The sequence below is a fragment of the Girardinichthys multiradiatus genome, chromosome 4 (genome assembly GCF_021462225.1).
Source record: "Girardinichthys multiradiatus isolate DD_20200921_A chromosome 4, DD_fGirMul_XY1, whole genome shotgun sequence".
NCBI classification, from domain to species: Eukaryota; Metazoa; Chordata; class Actinopteri; order Cyprinodontiformes; family Goodeidae; genus Girardinichthys; species Girardinichthys multiradiatus.
In genome coordinates, this window is record NC_061797.1 from 41,935,215 (window position 1) to 41,950,469 (window position 15,255).

General features: G+C 40.9%; 1 protein-coding gene across 3 annotated transcripts in view; it reads left to right on the forward strand.

Annotated features, from left to right (window-relative positions):
* The first annotated feature begins 646 nt into the window (after positions 1-646).
* Positions 647-15,255, forward strand: part of LOC124867033 (non-muscle caldesmon-like) — a 32,265-nt gene continuing 17,656 nt past the window's right edge. For 2 of the 3 annotated variants that reach the window (XM_047363216.1, XM_047363217.1), the window contains exons 1-5: positions 647-854; positions 9,936-10,070; positions 13,620-13,857; positions 14,183-14,319; positions 14,557-14,800. In XM_047363216.1, coding sequence (XP_047219172.1) covers positions 679-854; positions 9,936-10,070; positions 13,620-13,857; positions 14,183-14,319; positions 14,557-14,800 — 930 coding nt within the window. In that variant the 5' untranslated portion in view covers positions 647-678. The remainder of the gene's footprint in view (positions 855-9,935; positions 10,071-13,619; positions 13,858-14,182; positions 14,320-14,556; positions 14,801-15,255) is intronic. The other variant, XM_047363218.1, reaches the window with a different exon arrangement.

Sequence of the window (15,255 nt, forward strand, 5' to 3'; positions counted from 1 at the left end):
AGCATTATGCATCTATCATCCCAATATACACACTACACCAGATGGGGGTGCATCATAAACAACACACGTACTTCATAAACATAGAAGCACTTGGTCATAAGATCCTAAGCTTCTTGAAAAAACATTAAGACCTTCGGTGATTGCAGCAAGGTGCTGCACAACTTCTATAAGTTTGCTGTGGAGAGTCAGATCTCTTCAGCCATTATCTGCTGGGGTAGCAAGATTGGAGCCAGGGACTTAAAAAAGGTCCACAAGCTAAAAAAAATTATTGACTCTGTTCTGGGGACTCCTTTGGAACCTCTGGAGATCAATGTGGATTCTTCATAAAATAATCCATCTTTGCACAAGGATCCTTCCTTGCACAAGGATTCTTCATAAAATGAAGAATTTTTTTTTTTTGCTTCTGAACTGAATTCTCTTATAAAAGTCACAAGAGTAAAAATGTATCACAAAAACAAATCCAGCAGCACAGGCATGTTGTACTCCCTAATTACACTTACCTCTGGAATTACAATATACACAATATTGCCACAGATCCACTGTTATGATATCATCTTACTATACCCCTGGGAGAGTCACATGACCTCTTTTAAGATGAGGGGTGGGGTCAAACGGTTTCAATGAAAACCACATGGAGGGAGGAGAGAGCTGTGACTAAGTGGAGAGGGAGAACCAAACATGAGCAACAGGCCAGAAAAAGGGGTAAAGGAGAGCAGCAGCAGGGAAGGATTGAGACTTAGGAACCAGGACCAAGATCAGAACCGGGACCACGGACCAAACGCAGCTCCTGCCAACATGTCAGAATCCATCAAGAGGAGAAACTCCACCAAGCAGCTCCTGCAGAACCTCATCAGGTGAGACACAACGGCTAATAACTCTGGGTCGTCACCTGCAGGATAAAGCAATAACTTGCTTTATAACTTGCAGCCTGCAAAAACAAGAAGTATTTACCCAGCTACGGAAAAAAGGAAATCCTCATATGGCATCTGTATTAGTAAAATATTTTGGTTGCCTTCTTTGTAAATTACCTAACAGTTTATAAAATATGTAGGAAACAGAGCTCAGCAGTTTCACTTCAGGACTGAAAAAAGAGAAAAACATTTTTTGGTCACAGATAAGCCAATTAAATGTTTAAATAATGTGATGCTGAAATGGTTTTAGAGAACTTGATGTAAATTTAGAGTTTAGCTCCACCTAGAATAGGTCATACCCATAATTACCAGATAAAACGTTATATTTAAAAGCCATGTATTAAAAGTCAATTAAATGCTTGAGTTTCTTTTCTATTTTTTTTTTTTTCTGATATGCGGTTTTACTATTGAGATTAGGCAAAAACATGTTAACACCTTTCTCATTTTCCATTATTAGAAACACATGTAAATGCAATGAAAAACAACACAATATCAGTAACTAAAGCCTATTGGTTGAATAGCTTCACCATCAGAAATAACAGACACAGAGGTTTTTGGTCTGCTGTGTAAAACTAAGCACTAAATCACTACCAGAAACCCTTTATTGTGGTCAAATAAGGATAATCTAGAGGTTACACACAATATAATTTTTTTTTGCAAAGTTTTGTTGTGACTTTAAAAAGGAAAGGATCAGGGTCGTCTTGCTGTGCAACAACATGTTTGGCTATGAATAACTAGTTAATAGGTGCCATAGGCAATTATTAACAAGGTTGGTAATTTTAATCAAAATTACCAAGTCAGGGCACCATCTGAATATCAGGAATTAATTAATAGCCATTCTATTCTATGCAGGTTACTGGAATAGGGGAATCACCTATAAAACGGTGCCAGGACACGTTACTGGACCATCAGTGTTTGTGAAATAAATACTATTTAGACTGTTTTATCCTAAACTAATTTTCTCTGGCTGGACACAACCTCTGAAAACAGGTTTTTTTACTCGATCACTGCAAGAGCCAGAGAGCACCTTAAAATACTGATGCTTCTCAGTAAAACATATCATTTTCAGTAATTCTATTCAAAAATGATTTTCAAGTGTTTGTTTCTGTTCATTTTGATGATTATGACATAAGACATAAGAAGTTTATTGATCATTGTACACTGTTGCCAGCATTACAACGGCATTACATTGATTCCCAGACTGAAAAATCTAAGGAAAAAATAAAAACATAATAGCAAAATAAGTCATAAATTAATTATTTAAACTGTGTGAATAAAATAATCTCTTAAACATTCTTTAAGTTATAAAACTGTGTTAGTAGTAAAACCATTGAACTATTGTTAAAAGCTGTCATTTGGTGCACCTTTAGAACATTTTAAAATTTATTATTCTACAAAACTCCTTCAAAAACACGCTTCCTTTTGTTCTCATCAAACTATTTAAGGCAGTTATATGATGTTTGCTTAATAAATGAACAAATCTTGAGAAATATAGCAACTAAAATGGCCAACTACATAAGTTGGCAGATTTGTTTTTCTTTAAACCTTATTAAAATTAAACTACATCAAGACCAAGCCAAGTATAAAATAACTGTGTATTAAATCCCATGTGGGTCACATAATATAGTTTTCTTTAGATTGTTCCTTTCCTACAGGCATGTTGGTTTGGTATTTGTCATCCTTTCAACCAATCCTCCTCATTGTCAGTGATTTCTTGTCTGTGGTGGAATATTGTTGAATGAATTCACTGAAAATGACACCAAACTCTCACGTCAATGGCTTTCTTTATAACTGCAACCTCCTTAATAGCCATGACATCATCTGGCTGGGTCGAACCCCCTCCTGCTAACACAAAGTCAAAGAGGAAGACATTTTTCAAGACCTCCATTGCCTCATTGTTGAAGTGGTGGAAAATTTTATGTTTGTCAGACTGATCTCCTCTATAATTTGCTTGCAGCACATAAAATCTCCACAGCATGTAAAAAGTCCCAGCATACCTAAGGGACACCTCGCAGGCCAGACTGCCCTACATTTTTTGTGAGTGACTAAATTAGCTAATCCAGACAGTAAACTGAGCACATCATGCCAGTTTTATGGTACAGATGGTTTATTGTATATTTTGTATATATTGCCCATGCAATTAGCAGGTAATTCACAAAGTGCAAACTGGTGTGTTGGTGTCACATTTGACATGCAGCATGGAACCAATTGTAGCCAACAATAAAACTTTGCCACAGAAAATGCAAAACAATGAGCTCAAACCACTGTTTAAAAGAAAATGTAACCTAATTACGATTACTCCTCATTTCTCTTTAAATTTGAAATTAGTTTCTGTTGTTTTTATGCTGCATCAGCTTCTTTCAAGCAGATGAGCACTTTTAACAATGTTCATATTTGTTAACACTTCTCCATTGGTTTTTTTGAATTGTTTGTATCTTCCCAATTTTTATCATATGTCATTGCACTGAGAAGAGTGCCATGCAAATGATTCAAAAATGTTACTTTACATTTACAAAATTATCTGAATTTCCATTAATAAAATATAAGTTTCTTCTGTTTGTAGCACTCCCTATTGTCCAAACTGCACTGAGATGCATAAATTACTTTCAATATACATATATAGTATGACTTCAAGTAAATAAAACTCACATCTGAGGAGGACAGCCCATCAAGGCTTTATAACCAAACTGGCAGCATTGATTTCAAAGATTCGATGCAAATATCCAACTTGAAAAACATTCTCTGCATATTCTCCCATGGCCAAGTCTATGTCTAGTGCAAGCACATTTTTTAATGCCCCTGGACCAAACAAGTTACAAGTTCATCGTAATTTGCTTCATATGAAACATAATATTGTATACAAACTAAAGCACAGATTCAGATCCCATTCAAAAGTTTTCATTGGGAAGGTTTATTCAAGAAGGGAAAGATTTCTTTGTGATAACAGTTTTGGAAAAACGTGTTAGCCGAAATAACAAACATTAGAACCAGTAACGAGACAGAAATGAATTTTCAGTTACTAAAGAAATAAACCAAATGGCAGGTTAGATCTATGAGGATAGTCTTCTGCTACCCGAGGAGGCTCTAAGGTAGCAGGCCATGCTAATAATGGTTGGATTTGCCAGCTGATAACTTTGCCTTAAAAATAAAACCATTTTAATTTTTTTATCCAATTGGAACTAAATAGAATCCTATGGACCAAATGTCATGCAATGTTTAAATATGATCAGAAACTGAAAGGTATTTCTCATGTTATGAAAACTGTACAACATGAATTTAACAAGTAGTGTTTGTTTTAGTTAATCTGGCTATAACATATTATTACAGAATGTAAGACAGTACAAAACTTACACTTTAAAACTGGAAAATTATATTCACAATAGCAAAACTGTTTGAAATAGAGGTGGTGCTTATTGAAAGCTGATGTCATGTTTCATAGTTTTCATTTGACTTCAAGATGTGTTGTTGAGCCCAAAGATTGTGACCCTTTTGTCTTTCCATACTGTATATCTAAAGCTCGCTGTAGACTGCTGCTCAAGTAGGGTCAAGTAGGGTCTTTAAGTTTCTGTGTTATCATTAAAAATCATTCTTACATTGCTTTGGTGCATAGTGTTTTGAATTGTAAGTTCAGTCACACATTTCTTGCTGTAGCACTCAACGAAAACACATAAAAATGCATGCACTCTTTTGAAAGGGATAAAGCCCTAAAGGAATCAGGCAAAAATCTCTTGTCATGCTTTGCAGAGATGGTTTATGCATTAAAAGCTACGATAAATTGTAGTGTCTGGGTTAACATGTGAAACCAATCAATATGTGCTTTAAGGATTACATAGTTTTATCCCTTTGTGATGTTTCAGTCAGCTGTGATGAGAACCAGATTAAACCTGATCCCCAACGGACCCTTTCACCCCCACAGAATGGCCAATGCAGCTCAATGAGATTAATTTACAGCCAAACCCAGAACTCACTTTTGTGATTATGATCCTCAGTGACCATCCCACATAAAACTTATCTCAGCAAGTTTACTCTGTTTTTGTTGTGGTTAACTAAGAAGATTTCCTTACTTATAAATATGTTTCTGCACATTTAAGAGGTTTTAATAATTAATGTTTTCCACTCCAAAGTTTCATAGATCTTAAGGATGTTATGAACTAATAATAATCTATAATATATTGGAGTTCAAACCTCACTTTCTAATACAAAGGGAAATTGTGGGCTTGTTTTATTTATGTATTTTCTTTTTGATAAACAACTGTCTCGGTGTGTTCTTTTTGCATAGTGGTGTGTGCTGCAGGGTTCCTACTCTGTCTCAGAGCAACATATTCTATGTACTCCAATGTTCCTAAATATTATCCAGTGCAACCACCTGCCCTCAGAATTCAGAGTCCTTCTGTGTCTGTCTCAGTTCTTAGAGAACAATAATTTAGAAACGGCATCTTGGAGACCAAGGAACACAGCAGCAATATACTGTACATAGAAGTTTGGGATTGCAATGTGTCAGAAAGTGAATATCTTCAAGAGGCATGAACGCTTTTTAAGGCACAAACTTCAATCACTGATCCCTTCATCTTTCCTGAAAAAACCTTTTGGGACAGTTTTAGGAGGTTTGTTATGTTATTTATTGTTATTTTTTTGCCATGTATGCAATAAAAAAATGAAGAATTTCCTAACCAGAAACTTCCAACAGTGCTAATATTTTGATTAGAATTACAACTCATCCATCCTCCTACACCATTACCTCAGCTGCCACTCCTTATCCACTTCCTGTATTTTTCCTCATGAGATTCACATCAAGTGAAGCTGCTCAGCAGCTGAATCAAGTTTATCCAGATGTGCTTGCACAATGAAAGCAGTTCTTGTTGTTTAATATGTCTCAGTGGAGACAAAGACAGAAAGAGCGTAATGAGGTTTTTCTGAAAAACTTGTAGTATAAACGTTTTCACAAATACAGTTTTTATCTCATAGAATGAAAAAGAGATATTATTAGGATATTATTATGTATACATGTTCTGTTTTTAGTTTGGTGTCTGAGAATTAGACATGTTTGCATAGTCTCCACCCATGTCCGAATCTCTTCCAACAAAGGTAATGGTATTTTACCTCCTGCACTTCAGAGCATTCTTGGGTGTCTTTCTTATTATTACTTGGTTTAATTAATGGAAGAAGGAACCTCTTTAAAACCAATAGGCCAACAAATTAAAAAAGTAACTGCGGAAATGTTTCCACAGTCGGTCTCCCAGCCTTGTAAAACAAAATACCAGGTCAGATACAAAGAACAAAAGGTAACTAAAAAGGATGCAGGGTACAATTCTCAGTACGGCTACTTCTTCAGAATCAGAATCAGAATCAGAAAAGCTTTATTGCCAAGTACGTTTTTGGACATACAAGGAATTTGTTTTGGCATAGTTGGTGCAATACAGTACAAATTAAACAGTATAAACATATCTACAATATAATATAAATATATGTGCACAGTTTTAAGTGAGTGAGAGTAAATATAGAGCAGTATAAGATGCAAGAGCAATACAACAGTGCAGGTGATCATTGTGCAAGTATGGCAGTGCAAGTAAAGCAGGAGTCCATGCTGAACGTTAATGTAACACATAGAGTTACAGGTTACAGGTGTCCTGTCAGCAAAAAAGGGGGGGTGTGGGGAAAGGGAGAGTGTCAGGGTGGTTTCCGGGCTTTGTTAACAAGGCTGGTGGCAGATGGGAAAAAACTGTTCTTGTGGCGTGAGGTTTTGGTCCGGATGGACCGCAGACTCCTGCCAGAAGGGAGAGTCTCAAAGAGTCTGTGACCGGGGTGGGAGGGATCAGCCAGAATCTTCCCTGCCCGCTTCAGGGTCCTGGAGGTGTACAGTTCCTGGAGCGACAGTAGACTGCAGCCAATCACCTTCTCAGCAGACCGAATGACACGCTGCAGCCTGCCCTTATCCTTGGCTGTAGCAGCGGCGTACCAGATGGTGATGGAGGAGGTGAGGATGGACTCAATGATGGCTGTGTAGAAGTGCACCATCATAGTCTTTGGCAGGTTGAATTTCTTCAGCTACCGCAGGAAGAACATCCTCTGCTGGGCTTTCTTGATGAGGGAGCTGATGTTTGGCTCCCACTTGAGATCCTGGGAGATGATGGTTCCCAGGAAGCGGAAAGATTCCACAGTGTCAATTGTGGAGTCACAGAGGGTGATGGGGGCAGGTGGGGCTGGGTTCTGCCTGAAGTCCACAACCATCTCCACTGTCTTTAGAGCGTTGAGCTCAAGGTTGTTCTGGCTGCACCAGTCCAACAGATAGTCCACCTCCCATCTGTACGCGGACTCGTCACCATCCGAGATGAGTCCGATCAGGGTGGTGTCGTCCGCAAACTTCAGAAGCTTGACAGACTGGTGACTGGAGGTGCAGCTGTTGGTGTACAGGGAGAAGAGCAGAGGAGAGAGAACACAGCCTTGGGGGGAACCGGTGCTGATGGTCAGGGAGTCAGAGACGTGCTTCCCCAGCCTCACGCGCTGCTTCCTGTCAGACAGGAAGTCAGTGATCCACCTGCAGGTGGAGTCGGGCACACTCAGCTGGGAGAGCTTCTCCTGTAGCAGAACTGGGACGATGGTGTTGAAGGCAGAGCTGAAATCCACAAACAGGATCCTGGCATAGGTTCCTGTGGAGTCCAGGTGCTGGAGGATGAAGTGAAGGGCTAAGTTGACTGCATCATCTACAGACCTGTTGGCTCTGTAGGCAAACTGCAGGGGGTCCAGGAGGGGGTCGGTGATGTCTTTTAGGTGTGAGAGCACAAGGCGCTCAAAGGACTTCCTCACTACAGAGGTCAGGGCGACGGGTCTGAAGTCATTAAGCCCTGTGGTCCTTGGCTTCTTGGGAACAGGGACGATGGTGGAGGACTTGAAGCAGGCTGGCACATGACATGTCTCCAGTGAGGTGTTAAAAATGTCTGTGAAGACTGGAGACAGCTGATCAGCGCAGTGCTTCAGGCTGGCTGGTGAGACAGAATCCGGACCAGCAGCTTTCCGGGGGTTCTGTCTCCTGAAGAGTTTGTTTACATCCCTCTCCTGGATGGAAAGAGCCGTCCTCGGCGTGGGTAGGGGGCTGGTGGGGGGGAACTTCAGGGTGGGGGTTGGAGGTGCCAAGGCCCCTCTTGAGGTTGGGGAGGTGGGGGTGCTGGATTGTGGCTGCAGCTGTTGGGGGGCGTCGTGGGGGATGGTTGCAGGACTGTCCCTTTGTCTTTCAAAGCGGCAGTAGAACTCGTTCCTTAAGATGTTCCTCTGGAAATATTTAGTGTGCATGTCATCATTGGAGAATTTAAATTAGTCATTTTATGTTCCCTGTTAAATGTTATAATTGCTTTGGTCCAAAAACTACAACATTGCAACAAGTGGAAACCTTTTACGTGGATGCTCCTCTTAAATATCTAAGCTTTTGCATCGAGTTCCCTCTCAAGTAGTTTGGCCACAGACAGTATAACCTCATCAGGAGTCATGAGTGGAAAACAGTTCAAAGCTAACAAGCGAAGCAATGCAGCTACGGCCCCAATCATCAGAGCCAGTCAACTGGCCATTCTTTCTAATTGTTTCCCTATTGCATATTATGGATCATACAATAACCCTGGGGCTTCATCTATCTATCTATCTATCTATCTATCTATCTATCTATCTATCTATCTATCTATCTATCTATCTATCTATCTATCTATCTATCTATCTATCTATCTATCTATCTATCTATCTATCTATCTATCTATCTATCTATCTATCTATCTATCTATCTATCTATCTATCTATCTATCTATCTATCTATCTATCTATCTATCTATCTATCTATCTATCTATCTATCTATCTATCTATCTATCTATCTATCTATCTATCTATCTATCTATCTATCTATCTATCTATCTATCTATCTATCTATCTATCTATCTACTATCTATCTATCTATCTATCTATCTATCTATCTATCTATCTATCTATCTATCTATCTATCTATCTATCTATCTATCATCTACAGATGAAATACAGCAAATAGCAAATTGCATAAATACCTGATGTTTGGACATCACAAAACCAAAACCACTCAGTAAGATGTTATTCAACCCTAATGGAACTGAACAGAATGTCTGCCTTGTATTTTTTTATTTATTTAGGAGTCAGGCATATGCTCTGAAACCTTAGACAGATTATCATGGCTGCAGACACAAACTAACCACAGGCACTTCATGACATAAAAACAGACCTACATGTGCCCTTGTGTGTGTTTCACCTGAGTTAAATTATTTTAACTTCTCTGTGTCATATGATCAGACGAAATCACCTAAGACATTTAGAAATCAACCTAAATGTCTTTGTCTCTGCTCTGTTTACTGTAAGTAGATCCCACCAAGGCTCAGAACCTTAAATCTGATCCAAATCCAAATGATGCACACTTCCAATGAACAAGAGTCAACTGTAGCAGCATTTTCAAAACTGAAACTCAACAAGTGCAAACAATGAGACTTGCCTACACTTTTTTGCGGAAAACAAGATGTAGCCTTTTTTCCATTAAATGAAGTCTACTTTTACAGACAAGCAAAGTAGTGCTTTCTGATGACTGGTAGAATGACATTTGACCTTCTTCATCATTGCTGTTGACCTATTAGAAGTGTTAAATTTCATTTAGAAACTGGACTGCGAAGTTTATTTATGTACCTACATGGTGGTGCAGTTGTCACCCTGCATTGTCCTGTGTCCTGTGTGCCCAGGGTGTACCATGCGTCTCACCCACTAGATGTAGGTGTAGACAGTGAATGGATAAATACCTACAGACAATCTGCAGACATACATAAAAAAACTGGTGACAGCTGGTCTGAGCCAATTTTGACCATGGGGTACTCTGTTTCAGTCTCAAACATGGGAAAGGTTAGTTTTAAAGAATCTCACCTGAAGTTTCTAATGTTTTTATAACACTTTAACTCATGTTGGTACAGTTTTGACCATAAAACCGAGCTAAATGCATACTGATGGGCTATTGGTGTCTATGCTTACTGCAGGGTGACAGTGCAGCGGAGCCAGGAAGATGCAGAGGAGGTGGAGCGGGAGCGAAGGAGGAGAGCCAGGGAGAAGCAGAAAGAAGAAGGAATCCTGTCCCTCCCAGAGCCCCGGCAACACATTACACACAAGACAGAGTGAGCATATCATAAATGCACATGTCAGTCCTTTGGTCCTCCAACTATCTCACAGATTCTCAAAGAAAAATATGAGATAAAATAATCTAAAGACTTTTCTAGCATTTCAGAAACATTTTATGAAGGACAATTTACAAATCTAAGCTTCCATGTTTCTACCTATGGGACCACGTACCCTCTTTTAAAACGAAAAATATTTTTTATTCGATTGAACATTTGTGGTAACAGAGGGTTTTGCTTTGACCTTTTTCCTGTCCAACTAGTTAAAAAAAAGACGTTTGTTTGACAAACATTGCTGTTGCTTCAGCCTTTACTCTTATTCAACATACAAGGTGTATTCACTCTGTTGTGGTCTTGTTTTCTGTGGTGGCCAGTTTGCCATCTTGTGTTTTTGTAGTTACACAGGTTTTGAGGCGGCTGCCATGGAACATTTCATACCGACCATGCATCATATCGTTCCATCTAGACTAAATTTTGCTCACAGTTTGACAGCTGATCCTGTAAAGTAATTGTATTTGATCATGGTCATAGGTGAGGGTAGGAACGTAGACCGACCAGTAAATCGAGAGCTTTGCTTTTCGGCTCAGCTCTCTCTTCACCACGACGGACCGGCACAGCATCCCCATTACTGTGGCAGCCGCAGCGATCCGTCTGTCAATCTCCTGCTCCATTCTCCCCCCGCTCGTTAACAAAAACCCAAGATACTTGAACTCTTCCACTTGAGGCAGGAACTCCCCTCCAACCTGAAGAGGACAAGCCACCCTTTTCCGGTCGAGAACCATGGCCTCGGACTTGGAGGAGCTGACCTTCATCCCAGCCGCTTCACACTCGGCTGCGAACTGCCCAAGTGCATGCTGTAGGTCTTGGCTAGAGGGGGCCAGCAGCACCACGTTATCTGCAAAAAGAAGAGACGAAATCCACAGGTCCCCAGACCAACCCCCCTCCGACCATTGGCTGCACCTAGAAATCCTGTCTATAAAAGTTATGAACAGGAACGGTGACAAAGGGTAGCCCTGCCGGAGTCCAACATGCACCGGGAACAGGTCCAACTTAGTGCTGGCAATGCGAACCAAACTGCTGCTCCGCTTGTACAGAAACCGGATGGCCCCTAATAAAGGGCCCCCGACTCTGTACTCCTGGAGGTTCGACTATTGACCGGACTCTCCTCTCCAATAGCCTGGCATAGGCCTTACCAGGGAGGCTGAGGAGTGTGATCTCCCAATAGCTGGAACACACCCTCCGGTCACCCGTTTAAGAAGGGAGGCCATCACCTCCGTCTGCCAGTCCAGAGGCACTGTCCCCATCCGCCATGCAATGTTGAAGAGGCGAATCAACTATGAAGTACTCCTTCCACTATATGATAATAATCCGATAATGTCCCCAGAAAAGGTCAGCAGCTCCCCACCCCCACTGTAAACAGTGTTGGCGTAGCACTGCTTCCCCCTCCTGAGGCCCCAGACGGTTTGTCAGAATTGCTTTAAGGCCAACCGGTAGCCCTTCTCCATGGCCTCACCAAACTCCTCGTGGCCCGAGTCTTTTCCTCTGCCACAGCCCGAGCCGTGGCACACATTTCCATGGTACCCGTCAACCACCTCAGGAGTCCCACAAGCCAACCACAGCTAATAGGACTCTTTCTTCAGCTTGATAGCATCCCTTACTGCCGGTGTCCACCACCGGGTTTGGGGTTTGCCGCCGAGTCTGGCACCGCAGATCTTACAGCCACAGCTATGGGCAGCAGCATCAATAATAGATGTGGAGAACATGGTCCCCTCGGACTCTCCAACCTCCCCTGGAATCTGGACAAAGCTCTCTCGCGTGTGGGAGTTAAATACATGCCTGGCCAAGGGCTCCGCCAGACATTCCCAGCAGATCCTCACTATACGCTTGGGCCTGCCAAGTGTGTCCGGCTTTCTCCTCTTTCAGCAGATGCAAATCACCCCCAGGTGGGGTCAGTGGACAGCTCAGCCCCTCTCTTAACTCGAGTGTCCAAAACAGTCACTGTTCTGAAGACACGACAACAAAGTCAATCATCAACCTCCTGCCTAGGGTGTCCTGGTGCCAAGTGCACTTATGAACACCCTTATGATTGAATATGTTGTTCATTATGGACAATCCGTGACTTGCACAGAAGTCCAATAATGAAATACCACTCGGATTCAGATCGGGGAGGCCATTCCTACTGATGATGTCTCCAGCAGATTAATGGAGTCCCGCAGCACCCCCAACAAGAAGGCCGCACTACCGCTGGGCCCGGATGCCGAAACGACAGTCAGAGACCTGTCCACAACCGGAAGGCGCAGTGATGCGACCCTCTCATCCGCTGTGGTAAACCCCAACAAGAGACGACTGAGCTGGTGGGCAACAAGCAAAGTGGTTCAAGGAGGGGGCGTAATATGAATAACATTTTTAAAAAAAATAATAAATCAGTAAAGTAAATTACACCAGAGATTTTGGCAGAAATCTTAGCATTTTTTATGACTCTATGCCCACAATCCATCAAAAAAATATTAACGTACATTGACAAATGAACCGGTTCACAATGGTGTTAGTACATTGGTACAAATTGGCTTATAATGGAATATGATTGTATTCTATTACATTAACTTCACACTAAGTCAAACTAACATCCGTGAACAAACAAAACAAAACACAAAAAGTGTAATGTAGCTCTATTACTATCTCTAAGGATCTGTCTGATAATGTGAGCTGACCTTAAACTGGAGACAGTTTTGCCTCTCTGTTTCATGCTCCCATGGTTACTGTCTCTGTTGACAAAGAGCTTGATGGCAGAGGCCCCATCTACCATCTGCAGCCCCTCTTTCAGCTCCTTTACAAACCTTTGTGTGACATTAGAAAGCCTTGGGTACATGACTGAGAAACTAAGCAGCAGCAGGAGCAGGTAAACATTCAGACACTGTGAATCACTTTCATTATTTGTTCAGCTTTAACATGAAAGTCCCCCTGCTCTCCAGAAACAGGAACGAGAATAGGGGGGGTGGATTTGAAAAACAAAATAACAACACTTTCTTTCGAATATCGTTAAGCAAGACAATTTAATACAAATGGAAAGTTGAAAACTAGAAATTACATGTTAGTGCTAAGAAAATGAGCATAACAAAATCCAAAAATCATGCTGCTTCATCCTCCCATCAGCTCTGTGAGTGAATTTCCAGGCACAAATTTGAGCTTTTTTTGCTTTGTCAGCTGAGGTCTTCAGCTTTGTGTCCGTCTTTGGTGAACCACTTTCTCTGAGTGCAAAGCACATGCAGCTTTTACCAGAGTCGTTGTTGTTGTGGGCCGATATGAATTGTGTTGAAGTTAACCAACCTCCTGCTGCTCCCTGATCAGTCAAAATGGAGGAAATCTTCAAAATTATGGAGATGAAATCCAGAGTAGTCCCTCAAAAAGCATGTAAAATACTCTCCCTGTTCTCAGTAGCTAGCAGCTGAGCCAACTCCTCATTCACTGCACGTGCATTAAATCAATAGAAAGCTAACACTGTTTTTGCTGTTTTCCGGAAACTCCCAAATACTTCTGCTCTGTTTTCAGGACTGATGACGAGCTGAAACCCTGCTGTTTTGTCCTGGAAGAGGACGAAGGTTTCAGCGACTGGAGCAACAGGTTGGAAAACCGTAATGAGCAGGAGGTGCAGGACAACTTCAGCACAAAGGAGCAGAAACCTTATGCAGCATCAGTTCCTGGGGAATATGAGGAGAATGAAGAAAAGGGCAGAGGGGAACATGGAGGGAGGAGCTCTGAGGAAACTTTGACACAACAATCAGAGAAGGTTTATTTGTTCTTTGTGGAATTTGTTCTATAGACAAATCCCCTTACAATGATTGGAAGCATGCAAACACAGCCTGTGTAGAGATATGTATGAAGAAAAGTAATTCTGAGAATAAATTCAGCAGAGTTAAGGTCAATTCTCTATTACTTTCCACAAAATATCCAAACCATGAGCATGAAGTCTGTCCAAACGCTGCAGTGACTTCATAATTTGTGTTTGAAGATTATCTGGATAATTTCAGTTTCTGTCAATTTATAGATCATGTCAGTTTAGCAACAAGATGCAGAAGAAAATTTTCCTATGTTGCCTATTTGGTGTTTTGCAGACATCCAGCTCTGATACCCCAGTCAGGACATCATACAGCTCCTCTGTCTTCCTGTCACAGGATGCCAGGCAACACCACAGTGCAGGACATCCTGCAGACAGGACGTCATACCTGGCAGCAGGGACGATGAAGAGACGGTCAGGCTTAATCCTGCTCCATGTCCACTTATCACTTTTTATATGTTTGTAAATCCTCACCGGAGTCAGAAAAGATGCAGAAAAATTAAAACCAGTGTGAGCTTTTCTAAAATTTAAATTAATAAACCAAGTATCACAAATCTGTTAAAGGGAGGTGAAATCATCTGAAGCCCTCAAATCCTTTGCAAAGCACTTAGTGAATATAAATAATAAAACTTTTCTTGTTTTGGATTCCAGGAACTTCGACCACAGCGGTGGAGCTCAAAGAATGGAGGAGGAGGAACGCAAAACGCAAGAGGAAGACTATAATGAAAAACAGGTGAAGCCAATGCTGCCGATGGAGCAACAAAGCTCCACTGATGAAGATATTCAGGAGAAAGAAGGGCTGAGCACCACAGGTGAAGAGAAGGGAGATCTCCACAACAGGAAGGAGCAAGCACACAGGGCAGCAGAGGAGGAATATCATGAAATGCAAAACAAGGTTTGCAACAGTCGGTGCTCAACCAATGCTGTTGATTTTATTTTCACCAGGTGCCAAAACCTTTTGCATTCAAAACTTGCAGTTTTCCAGGTTTTAATAGTTCTAAAAGGTAACAGTCTCAAGGCAAGTTTTACTTATGGGTGTTCGGTGTGCACTGAAAAGTCAATGCCGGATAAAAATAGAATTAAACATAAAACATTATTTCAGCTTATTCAGGTTCTATTTTAATATGTGGAACCACTGGTATTTTACCCCTTCCATAAATTATTATTATTTGCTTTTCTTTTTGCTCTGGACCTACGTCTTTAATAAAGCTGGTGGTAGCATCTTAAGATCTTTGTTATAAAAACATTATTCAGTTTCTGCTTTAAACTAAACTTAGTTAGAATTTTAACTTTAACAAACTAAATATGAACCAACTTAAATGATCTGTCTTCTCTCTTAATGTAAAAAAT